Genomic DNA, 12,501 nt, shown 5'->3' on the forward strand with positions numbered 1-12,501 from the left:
GAACCTATCACCTGGCTAGTTTGAATATTGGCAACTTTTTAAGCCCCTTAAGAAGCTTGACACACCTCTGTGATCCACATTTAAGAACTAACAGAGCCTGGGAAAGCCCCCTTGCCTTCCGGATTTTGGACAGGTAACTGGGGGGGGGCCTGCAGGCAGCCCAGCAGGGCTGGGCCAGGCCTTGCTCAACCCGGCCGGGTCGGCCGTGGCGCAGCCCTGTTCCATCCGCAGCGTCCCCGCCTCGCCTGGGGCTGCTGCCCTGCTGCCCGGCAAAGTATCTGTGCTGAAATAAGCAAATGACTGTAGCTGTAATTGGGAGCAAAAGTGCTGAAATAAGCAAATGACAGCAGCTATAATTTGATGAGGACCCTTGCTCCCAGGGAAGGAGAAGACCTCTGTTCCTAGAGACGAAAGTGATGAGGACTCTTACTCCCAGGGGAGGAGGAGGGCCTCTATTCCTAGAGATGAAGATGCTCCCAGAGATAGGTGAAGAGAACCTTTGCTTCTGAAGAGCGCATCCTTAAAATGGTACCCCATTAGCTCAAGATTGGACCCTCGAAAGCAGTTGTGGGGAAAGCTGTAGGTCGGGGGAAGGACTCTCACATGATGAGAGCAGAGAACCAACCCGGGCGGCTGTCTCACTGTGACATTGAAGCCATGAGAGAACTTCTTGTGGAGATGTCTCCATAGCATGAGCAAGAGAGACTCCTCTCCCTAAGTGAACTGAAAAAAAGTTATTATGGAAGTGGTAAACTGACTGAACATCTCAAGGGTTGTCTTTTTACCCTGTCAGTGGGAGAAGGGAGAAAGGTGGGGGGAGATAAAATGTTATGAAGGTTTAGTCTGACTTTTTTCTTCTAGGTCTGTTAATAAAATTCTTTATATTATTTTAAGTTTTGTGCCTGCTTTGCTTTCTCCTAATTCTTATTTCACAAAAGGGAAATAAGTAAGTAATGGATATTTTGAACCAAACCACTACAGCCTCTAATAACCATTGAGCATAATTACTATAATTGCCATGTGCTCATTTAATACAAATAAAAGGCTAGATGTAGAGACATGGGAATATATAAAAGTACTTTCTAAAGTTTAACTACTGAAGAACAAAATAGGCAACATATTTTCCTTAAATTAAAACTTTTTGCTAGAGGTAGAGGTTTACAGGTAAACATTAAATAACTACAGAAGATTATAAGTTATTTGATGAAGAGACAAAGAAAAACTCCTTTCAGAATGATGCAGGTATTAAACAAAAAGTAAAATTCTGCCATAAAAAACAGCTTAAAACATTTCCCTAGAGTACAGTACCACACTAGAATAGTATGATGCTTTGTGCATTTTCATCAACCAGAGGCAATTTTAGAACATGAGAAATCAAGGGACAGAAGAACTGATTTATCTGTACTTGGGGGAAAAAAGAAATCAAACCAAGCTTTCTGGTACGATCATGTATTGAAGCAGTGGGACTCTTGACTAGTGTTATCACAATTGAATGTTAATTAATCTACCAAGTGCCTGATACATTTCAAAAAAAATTAGCCAAGATTGTGGATTATTTGCTCAGTTTAGGCGGCTAATTATGCATATGAATGTATCTGAAAAATTATGGAAAAAGAGCCGTGTCTACCAAGGCAAAATCAGAGATTTTCAGGAAAGAAGGGTTTTACATAACTTTCCATTTAACCTTTGCTAAAAAACACAATCAATAACTAAAGAAGCCCAAAGCACTTGTTTTGGTAAATAAGTGTATTTCAGATATAATCAGTCTTAGATTAATATTAACTAGAGTGGACAGCAGACACTGTTGCAGTTTGCTTTCAGCGCCTAATGTCAAAAGGAAGACTCTGCTCTTACTCTGGCAGACATTTCACATGATCCAGGCCTTTCCCTCATGAGCAATATTGTCTCATTAGGGCAATTTTTGCATTGTATGTTTAATTACCTTTTTGCAAGCATAGCAATGGTGAGCAAATTGCTTCTCAAAACAGGGCACACAGTAATTCTCATTGTCTTTGGTGATTAATGGTTTTGTTCCCAATGGTTGTCGACAATACTGGCAAACGAAACAGGATTCATGCCAGGAACTTCCCTTAAATTCCATTTTACGTGAACCTGAAAAAAACCAAAGTGAACAATCCCCTCAGATATGGCGTTGTAATGTAAGTTTTAAATGCTGGGAATGCTCTTGTTTTGAACCTTCTATCTCAGTATTAGATTACCCAAGAAAACACTTATCTTCAATTTAATAGAGCTTCTAAGGATGCACTTGAAATTTCAAGAACACATTCAGTGCCGTATAACCATCTGGCAAAAGATGTGCTGAATTGCCTAAGCTGTGATTTTTAGAGTCTGCTCTTATATGAATCTTTTCGGGTTTCTTCTTTGTGGTTATGCTCCAGTTGCTCAGTTTCTCTCCAGCCAGCCAACTCAGTGATAATGTTCAGGTACACAGCACTTTTATAAATTAGAGATTCATTTGTTGGAGGTTTAGTACATTTATTATTGTTCTGTCTTCTGTCTTCCTTAAACTAAGGCTCCTTCACTTATAAATGCATTATTTATCTTAATCAGCTTAAATTGGCAACTTTCTAAACGTTTTTTCTGTGATACAGCACATTACACTGCCTTTCTCTTATAGCTCATCATTTCTGACCTAGATCAACAATTCTTTTTATCATGTTTAACTAGATGCTTTTGATACAGCACAAGGACAGAAAGTTTCTCAGTTAAATGTTTGTCAGAGGAGTTTCAGAGCTTTTGTCTCTGTGTACAGGTGCTCTATCTTGATGTAGAAGCAAAAGTCTAAGATATGCACATATGTCTGAGAACAATTTTTCCAGTGGATCTCCATCATAACTTCTTACCTGTAGGTAGCATCAGACTGCACAGAGAGGTGCAAGGTGCTTTACCATCCTTTCCACGTGAAGAGGGTGGCTGCTACAACCGATTAATCCCACTGTACCTGTTTCCTGAACTGTGGGGCCAGTGGAGAAACTACTGGCTGTATTTAGACATGAAAAGTTTGCAGCTTCTTCCCAGTGATCAGAAGGCTAGCTTCACTGTCTTTCACAACTGGGTCTTGTCAACACAGAGCTAGCAAGCTGATGAGAAGGAAGTTAATGATACAGAGACTGGCTGGCATTCCCATGCCACTGTTGCACTGTTTCTCACACCTTCAGGCACTTGCTGCAAGGATTTAGACTCTGTCACAAAACATGCAGCATGGATATACACCAGAAGGTAATAATGCAAACCTGAGTGTATTCTGGTACTTTCTTGATCACATCTGGTAAGGTGTGCCTATTTGACAACTTTTAAGCAGTTTATAATCCTTAAAATGAACACAACTATATTTTTACAATATTTTTTTCCACTAAGGCAGATTTTACTTGTAATGAAAAGGAAACAAACTGTAAAAATACAAATCAGTGTTACAGGTTGAATGCAACATGAGTAATCTAGTATCAATAGTAAGACAATAATTTTGCACAGCCTGGACCTTACTGTTTGGCATTAAGATATACTGAAAAATAAATTCCAATGTTACTGCCGAATTTACTGATATTCTCTGTTCCAAAAGTTAGGGACCTACTTTCCTAAGCAAGCAGCTTCCTTTTGCCACAAGTGGTGCTGTGGCTTCTCTCAGATGCCTATGAAGAGGCAGCTTTTGGGTAATCACTCTGCTGTATGAGCTTCACAGATGTGGTGGCAATGGAAAGTCTAGAGCATGTCCTGAACAGCTGAGACGCAGTTTAGTGGAAAGCGCAGAATTATAAAGGTTGCTAAAGGCAGGAGGTAAGCCTATTGTAAACATGGAAAATACTGTAAAATGGACTTTTATTCATTTTAGTAAAAATGCTGCTAATGATTTGAAGGCAAATTGTCATGTTTTGTAAATTTAAATAAGAAATATTTCTGAGTGAAAGCAATACTATAAAGAACACAAGCACTGGGTCTGGTCAGTGTGGAAGTCATGCAGATGACTTGTCTAATCTGGCACTCCTGCTCACAATAGGTCAGTTTGTCTACCTATGCTCACAGCGGGATATGCTTCCTAAGAACTGCAACAGAATCAAGGACGTCACATGAACACACTTTACCATGCATTGAACTCTTAATATTTTTATAAGGATTCATAAGACCTGTCAGTGATGATAGATCAGAAGTGTGCCTGCCCTCTCCTTACTGCTGGGAGAGTGCTACACACTAACAAAGAGTAGTCACCTCAAAGATGTTCTGAAAGTCAAGGACCTTGTAGCTTGGTTATTCTAGGAGCTGGTCATAATTAAAAATGTAGTTCCATTTTTCACCAAAGGATCCCTGTTGTCTTACCTGGCATAATGGTCTTCTGGCAGTGAAAACACTTGGATGAATACTCATCAGAGTAGCATTCAGTACACAGCAAGACCTCATCCTTGGCAGCAAATGGTTTCTCCACAAGTGAGCGATTGCACTTGGCACACCTGAAGCACCCCTCATGCCAGTGGCGGCCTTTGTAGGCCAGATCCTTGAAGAAAGAAGGATCATGTTAAGGTAAACATTTCTTTACGGTGTTTTAATCCTTCAGGTCCTTCGAGAACTAAAATGAAAAATGGAGAGCATTGCAGTGGTGGGTCCAACCAGAGGTGTGCTCAGGAAAAGTGTAGGTACTCAATGTCACACTGTTGTGTAGATCTCTTCCAGAGGCCTTTAGGAGGTGCTTCGGCAGATACAGTGGGCCTTCCTTATGTAACATAGAGGTATGTTTTCATTGGAAGAATCATGTCATATATTACAGTTGTCTTTCGAGGGGAAAGAAGGGATCAATGTTTTTAATGTGCGCAGACCACTGTAGAGGAAGCCCTTACTCTATAGAATTTGAAGTGAACCTTATGTATTTTCAATGTTACTACTTCTTCTTCCAGCTGGCATGACATAATGCTAAATTATTGCAGAAAACAAGCAATTAAAATCTCATTGAGGACAAAATGATTATTAGGAAGATTAAAAAAATAATTGCTTTTGTTTACATCTGATATCAATCCCCCCGAAAACTTGGTAGAAATAATGTTTGTTTAAGACTCAGAGGGCTTAGGGGATGAAAGAACTAACAGTATGTGTATGAGATCCTGGCTAAGAATTCAAAAATGACCAAAGAGCAGATTTAACTTTTCCACAGTTAAAAAAGCAAGGGAAAAATGCACCTCCAAAAAACCGTCCCACCTCAAAAAAATCAACCAGAGCCTTCCAGGTCTCTTTTATAAGAAGCACAAAAGGGCACAAATCCAACTGCATTGTTCTCCTTTATCAAGTCTCCACCTTTTAAAGTGCTAAAAAAGAAAGAAATACCATGCTTCATTTTGAGAGCTGCTGAGCACTTACCATTTTAATTTCCATTGGCTGGCATTCTGAACCTTGCAGGAACCAGGCTGTCAGCCCACAGCAGCCTGAAGCAAAGATTGGGTGAGGAGGAGAGGAAGAAAACCAAGCTCTAGCCCCTGGCAGAGGTGAGACAATCAGCTGTAGATCTCTGTGTGCTGCTTTTCTAGATGTGTCTATCTGGGTCCACTCCTTTCTTATCACCTCTGCTTTTTTCTCCCATTTCTTCCTTCCACTCAGTCCAAAGACATGGCTTTTTGTTTACAATCTTCAACAATGGTAATCCTGTCACTTATTTAATTTTTGATTTTAAAAGTGAAATGAAGTGAACTCAAAGCATTTGTTCTCCTGGTGAATCTGACTGGTGGTACATGTTCAATGTTGCTGTGAGTAAAATGCTAATGAGAGTTTGAGGAGTGTCTTCATCCAAATCAGCGTTTGCCTTGGATGATTCCTGTACTCAGACAATGTGCTTTGAAGTGCTGGGCTGGGGAAGCCTTCCAAGAGGTTTATTTTAATAACTTCCTGTCCTTTTATTTCTAAGGAACATAGGCAAAGAGAGCATGGGGAGAAGGTGAGCACTGCACACTGAGCTTGGCAAAACAAATGCTTTTTGATGGGTTTCAACTGAACTTAAAATTGAAAGTCAAGTGTATGTGCTCTAAATTGAAGTATGGGGTATTAGCAACTCTGTCAGACCACAGAGGAATTTGAATTATTAATTAATATTGTAAAAAATGGAGAGGTGAAAGGAAAGACAAGGTTAGAAAAACTGCCACTAATATGCCATCTCTGAGATGAGCAAGGTAAGCATGGCATTAAGTAGGAATTAAAAAATACTTCATTTCCAAAAGAGAGAATATGCAAATAATAAACATGTTGTCTTCTCAGCTTGACATCTGTGTGTCATTTTTCGATGAACATCTCTCAGAAATTCCAAGGTGTCATCCAACCTGATACACTGAATTACACCAGCCACGCTATCACCCCTCCAACATTGTGCAGCCTCTACAGCCAGTGAGTGACTGGAGGTGAAGGATGGAGCCTAGCTGATGTCCACACACCACAGCCTTGCTGTATGCTTGGGGTATATGCATGTGCAGATTTCCTCATCTTTGGTCCCAGAGCTTTCCTATTCCAGGAAAATAGCACTGTTTCACTCTGCTGTATGTGTGGATGTACAACGGCCGTGCTTAGGTCTCTTCAGCAATACAGGGATACACAGAGGGGGGGATATGGAATCTGCCATTAAAGAAATTGGATTTGTGTATAATTTAACAAAGAACAAAAAGTGTAAGCTGTATCTTTACCTTGGAGTTACACTCAATGGGTTGCTTGCACTCTTCACAGGGGTTGGCATACAGGCTGTCATAACACGGAACACAGTAAGCATTTTCTTCTCTTAGTGCGTATTTCCTGCCACGGAGAGACTGAAGGCAGAAATGACAGTCTGTGTGACTGCTGGTCATCCTGCTGGGGCCCTCCAGGTGATCTGCAAAGATGGAAAAATCAGGTAATTCAGTGCATGACCATTTGCTTGCTCAAATAATAAGTAATGCTGCATTACCTGTGAAAGTTAGACAGGCATTTCCTGGTCATTTGCAGTGCCCTGGATTTCTCATTGCTGGGTTGTTCTACAATAAAAGGGTGGCCTTTAACAACATATACTGAGTACTGTATTACCTACATGATGGGGAGCAGGAGGGCTGCTTCAGCTTATTCTAACACCGTTTCAAGTCAGACACCTGAAAATGAGGCCATCTTCACATTCTCTATGCACAACTGCTGGCATTATGAGCATTATGTACTGGATTCTGAGACATGGATCACCCAGTAATAACGTAATGGAGATAGAAGCAATAATTCAAAAATTAAACCAACTGCAGAGTTAAAAGGCCAAAGAGAAGAGGCAGACACTTTATGGCGTGTTCCTGGCTTTCTCTTGATACTCCTGTCTTTCTGCTTTTTCCTTTCTTTTCAAAATACCCCCACATCTACCTGAACAAACAGAAGGAAGACAAGGGACTCCAGGATATATGACTGGTTTTTACATTATCCCAACTGTTGTGCTAGTATTTGGTGGCAATGTAAGGTCACACAAATACCCCTGGATAGCAAAAGAGTAAAGTATAAAGAAAAATAAACAAAATCATAAATCAAACAAAATCATAACTCAAAGAAAGTTTCCCTTGTTGTTATTGGAAAAGACTGTTTATTCTTACATATTTCTTTATTGCCGGATTCCATGTTGGCAGTGCCAAAATAATGCGAGATAGTTTATATTTCCGTGCCAGACAAGTGCAGGAAATACCACAAATCTATTGAGAGCCAGTTGTATGAATTTCCCATCCTTCAGTTTTTCAGGCTAAAGACGCTTGGACAAGCATCCAAACCTCAGCTGCTTATAGATCTGCAATACTGAATGTTTTAAGGATTTTGGAGATGAAGACTCATTTCAGTCTTCTTGTTGCTGATTGGATCATCACCACTTTGCTAAAATTGGGTCTTGATTCTTGGAAATGAAGGAAGCAGAAACCAGAAAGTTCAGTGAAGCAACCCCAAAAACATCTGCTGGACTCATTGGATTGCACTCTTCATTGAACTCAGAGGAGTTGAAAACAACCGGGGAAGGTCTCCTAAAATATTTACATGTCAGTGACTTTGGGCAGCTGAAATTTTTTCACTTTGAATAACAGTGCAAATTAGTTATCTTAACCAATGCAGCGCCTGAGAGTAAGGAAGAGCATACAGACGACAAGATTCGAGGGAGTGCTTACCCATGATGAGTTTTATGTGATACCCTTGGAAAAATAATATAACAGGGCTTAAGCCTGGACTTCCATTTCCTTAAGATCTAACAGAGATTAGAAGGTGTAACAAATAAACCCATTTATATGAGAAAATTACATCCATCAGCTTGCACATTTACAGAACATGACATATAAAAACCAGGCAGAGCTCAGTGCATTTACTGCACAATCACAGTCACGACCAAAGTCAAGGTTAAGTTTTGCGCATTTTGTTCTATATCAGGGAAGAAGTAAAAACTGGTGTCTAAGGACACAATCAAGGAGTGTTTGTGGTTAACTGTGCTCTATATTCAAGGTCACAGGACAGGCTTGAAACTGGCTTTCAGAGGAATTTTCTTTTCTTTTTTTTCAGTGGGAATTAAAGGTGTGAACTGCCTCGGAGGATAACCCTGAGTGAACCACCTTTCTAATCTCCTCCTTGCTGGATCAGTACTCCTGCTTCCTGAAAGAGTTTCATCTCAGCCTAAAAGTGGCAACAGCAAAATCCAAACAGGACATGCATGTAGAGTTTTGTTACTTACAGTGCTTTTTTGTTGCACAAAGCTCACCAACAAATAGCTTCCTATACCAGCAGAAACATCTCTGATTTTTCGTTCTAATGAATGTCAATCAAGTTTTTAGTTTATCAAAAACTCTGCATACCAAGTAATTTTCTTTAAAATGTGGTTCTCTTGATTATTGCTTTTTTCCCCTAGGAAGTCAGTCTGTTCCAGGAAGCCCAGGTTGTGTGCACAAACAAGACTCACTACTGTAATAGTTCAGAACTCCTGAATTTGCAATGTAATTATACTCCTGAAGCCTTATATGGATATGGGAGTGAAGTGCTATTAATCCTGTTCTACAGATGAGAGTTGTTGCTTGAGAACTTTAAAAAAGCGGCCCCAAGAACAGAGTCAAAGCCTGAGGGTGTCTTTGGGCTGCTCCTCTAGTAAAATGCTCAAGTTGCCCAAGGGTTTTCTTCAGAAATTCTTCAGAGTTTGACCATGAATCATCATTAAGGACCATGTTTGGGAATGAAGCAGCAATGGTATGCAAAATAATGAAGATTTTTGCAAATCTTTAGGCAAAGGTCTGGGTAACCTTTGAGAACTACTTTTACAATTAGAAAATGCAACAAAAAAGGTGAATCTCATCTCTCCCATCACCACTTATCCTTGCTCCAATAAATAAGTAGTGGTACGAGCACCACGCAGTTAAGTAGAATGTTTTTCTTGTGCTTTGATCCTAATCTCTAGAGAAATATGTTTACTTTAAGTTTGCTGGAAGCGAGACTTTGTGTTTTGAAGGTCAGTTAAGAAATCTCTGGAGATCTGGTGTTATTCACTCTCATGGAATGAAACGCTGACTCGAGCATTCCAGCTGCTAACTTGAGTCCTAGGCACAGGGAAAGACTGCCATTCCTTGGGAAAAGAAGATTTTACTATTTAAATTGGAACATTTTAAATTGGAAGCTAAATACTGTTGATTTTTATGTACCTAGTAGGCAGGGATACGTGGTATCATTTGTAGTGTTAAGAATATTCCAAGGAGGTGCAGAGAGATGTTGCCAAGGATGTGAGAATATTGTAACTGGAGTCCCTGGGGTCAGATTTGAGAATGCAGCAATTTCATGGACTTGTTTTCTCTCTGGAGCTAAAAAGCACAGCCACAAGGTTAATATATCTAAATTATTTATCTTGATGTTTTCTATAAATATATGTTAATCTCCCTCACATAATATAAGAATAAAAAGCCCAGAAACATTCATACTACTCAGAAAGGAATTAATATATACATACGGATGCAGATATGTGCATACAGGTAAAAATATTCTATCTTTCACTTCATGGCAATTCTAATGGACTATTTCCCAATCTAAACATACCAGCCTTTGAACTTCATAATCTTTTTCTTTAAGAACATACAGTTATTGGAACAAGGCTCTTTCTCAGAGAGACATAAAGAAAGAAAAATGGTGGGAAAAAAATTCCTTGGAACAACACTGAAGGATAAGAAAAACAATTTGATCTATTATGAGTAGGACACCCCTGCAAGCTTCCCTAGCCTCTTGTTCATTTTCAAGTAAGTATATGTTTTTACCTTCTAATGTGATTTGGCATATTTGCATGAATTTGCTGACTTCATTTTCCCTATTTCTATTTTTGTCTCATGCATTTACATATATTAAGGGTTCTGTTTGCTTTTTTAAAAATGGCTAGAGAAGCAATAGGAACTAGGGGTATATATTACAGACCAAGTCAAACCAAGTACCTACAGAAAAGAAGACACAGATGTTAACTTTGAGCTGTCTAATCTCTGTGGCACAGTACAGCAACACAGCATCAGGTCCTGGAAGCACCTGAGTGAATGCAGAGCTCTCACTGATGAAATTCTCCTTTCAGCAGCCAGGATGGATGCCAACTGGGACACAGCTGTAACAATCCGACTATCCTGCTCCATGGTACACAAGTCATACTGTTGAGGTGTCATGGCAAAGCAGGTATTTTAGAGGTTGATCTGGTAATTCATACTGAATTGTACTGTGTTCACACACCCCATGACTACAAGCAAAAAGGACAAGAGTTGTGGCTTAACTAGGGGAGAAAGCATCTCAGGAATTCTGTAATTTTTTCCTTAATTGGTATTACTGTCTGCTTTGTTTACACCATGCAAATTCAAATGGTGTAGTCATCTAAATTCTTCCCTTTTTTTTTTTTTTTTTTAATAATTCTTACCCACATTTTTTACAAGTTTTCACATAGTCTGGTAGAGCCAGAGTTTCCTCCGGTGTCATTATGGAACTCATTCCTTTCTGACTACTGTCAAATGTATGGAATAAAATGAAGTGATGAAATAATTCAGCTGTGCATTTTTGTAACTTTTAATGTAAAATCCTGTCAGTATTCTTAGTTGTACTTCCCAAACTGAACCATAAGACAGGTTTGAGGATTGCATCTGTTACAAAAGGCTCATATGATGAAGAATACTGAAATTGACTGGTGAGTTAGATGGGTCAGAGTGGCACCCACAGCAAACTGGCAGATGACACCACACCAGCAGGAGAGGATGATACACCACATGGGTGTGCTGTTATCCAGAGGGACCTCACTGGAACTGGAGAAGTGGGGTGAGAAGGGGCTCATGAGGTTCAGCAAGGGGAGTTGCAAGGTGATTCTTTGACGGACCACAGAAAAGTTTATCACTGCTGAAAGACAAAAGAGGGAGGGTAAAAGTCTCCACAAAACCTCAGTATTCTCTTTTGGGCGTTAGAACAGGAGTGGGGCCGTTCTCGTAACAACAACACAGGTCTCCTGTAGATGCCTTGTTGTGAGACCCCATCAAAGCTGGACATGCACTTAGTCTAAACATGTGAGTAATGCGATTGCTGTCAGCTGAAATATTCACATTCTTGAAGCTGAAGGTGTGCTCTAGAGCTTTGCTATCCATAACTTTGGAGCACGGAATTTGAAAGATACTTTCAAAGATAATATAAAAGTGTGATTTTTAAAAGTATAGAACTGATCACAGTCACAGCAGTGAATGCAAAGTCTTCTCCATTATTCTTTACACCTATTTTGTACAGTCCACTTTCCTGCCTCCACACTCATCTACAATCCATGATTAAGGAATCATGAATGATACTTCAAAAAGCATTTAAATAAACAGAAAATGGAAGTTACAAATGAAGACATGCGCTGAAGTCCTGATCTGACACTTCCACCAGTGAGTTCATCCCTATTGTGCAAATCATAGAGCCATAGAATTCTAAGGGTTGGAAGGGACCTTAAAGATCATCTGGTTCCAACTCCAATGCCATGGGCAGGGACATGTCCCACTAGACCAGGTTGCTCAATGCCCCATCCAATCTGGCTGTGAAAACTTCCAGATATGGGGCATCCATAATTTCTCTCTTCAACCTATTCCAGTACCTCACCACCCTCACAGTTAGGAATTTCTTCCTAATGTCTAACATGAATTTCCCATCTTTCAGTTGGTACCCATTACTCCTTGTCCTATCACTACAGTACATGATGAAGAGTCCCTCTTCAGCTTCCCAGTCGGCCCCTTCAGATGCTGGTAGGGAGCAGCATCAGAGGATGCTTTGGAACCATCTCTGCTAGAACAGCATCTGCACAAAATGCCTGCACAGCCGGGCAGAGTCCCCCAAGGAAACAGCAGCATCTCAGCCATTCACTGACACCACCGGGAAGGGACACACCTCCCTGAAAGTGACACAAGCCTGCCTTTGGGACTGAAAGCTTTCCCGGGAAAAACAGCAGCGATAAGAAATGATACCTGTGAGTGAAGTGCTAACAGGTCATGAAACAAACCATCTTGCCACTAACAGGAAGTA

General features: G+C 40.1%; 1 protein-coding gene across 2 annotated transcripts in view; it reads right to left on the minus strand.

Annotated features, from left to right (window-relative positions):
- Positions 1-12,501, minus strand: part of FHL5 (four and a half LIM domains 5) — a 28,614-nt gene that overhangs the window by 4,751 nt on the left and 11,362 nt on the right. Inside the window, exons 3-6 of one of the 2 annotated variants that reach the window (XM_010403888.4) lie at positions 6,926-6,992; positions 6,669-6,850; positions 4,333-4,507; positions 1,943-2,112 (exon numbers count right to left, since the gene is read on the minus strand). In XM_010403888.4, the coding sequence (XP_010402190.1) occupies positions 1,943-2,112; positions 4,333-4,507; positions 6,669-6,827 (504 nt within the window). In that variant the 5' untranslated portion in view covers positions 6,828-6,850; positions 6,926-6,992. The remainder of the gene's footprint in view (positions 1-1,942; positions 2,113-4,332; positions 4,508-6,668; positions 6,851-6,925; positions 6,993-12,501) is intronic. The other variant, XM_010403879.4, reaches the window with a different exon arrangement.

This window comes from Corvus cornix, chromosome 3 (assembly GCF_000738735.6).
Source record: "Corvus cornix cornix isolate S_Up_H32 chromosome 3, ASM73873v5, whole genome shotgun sequence".
Classification (NCBI taxonomy): Eukaryota; Metazoa; Chordata; class Aves; order Passeriformes; family Corvidae; genus Corvus; species Corvus cornix.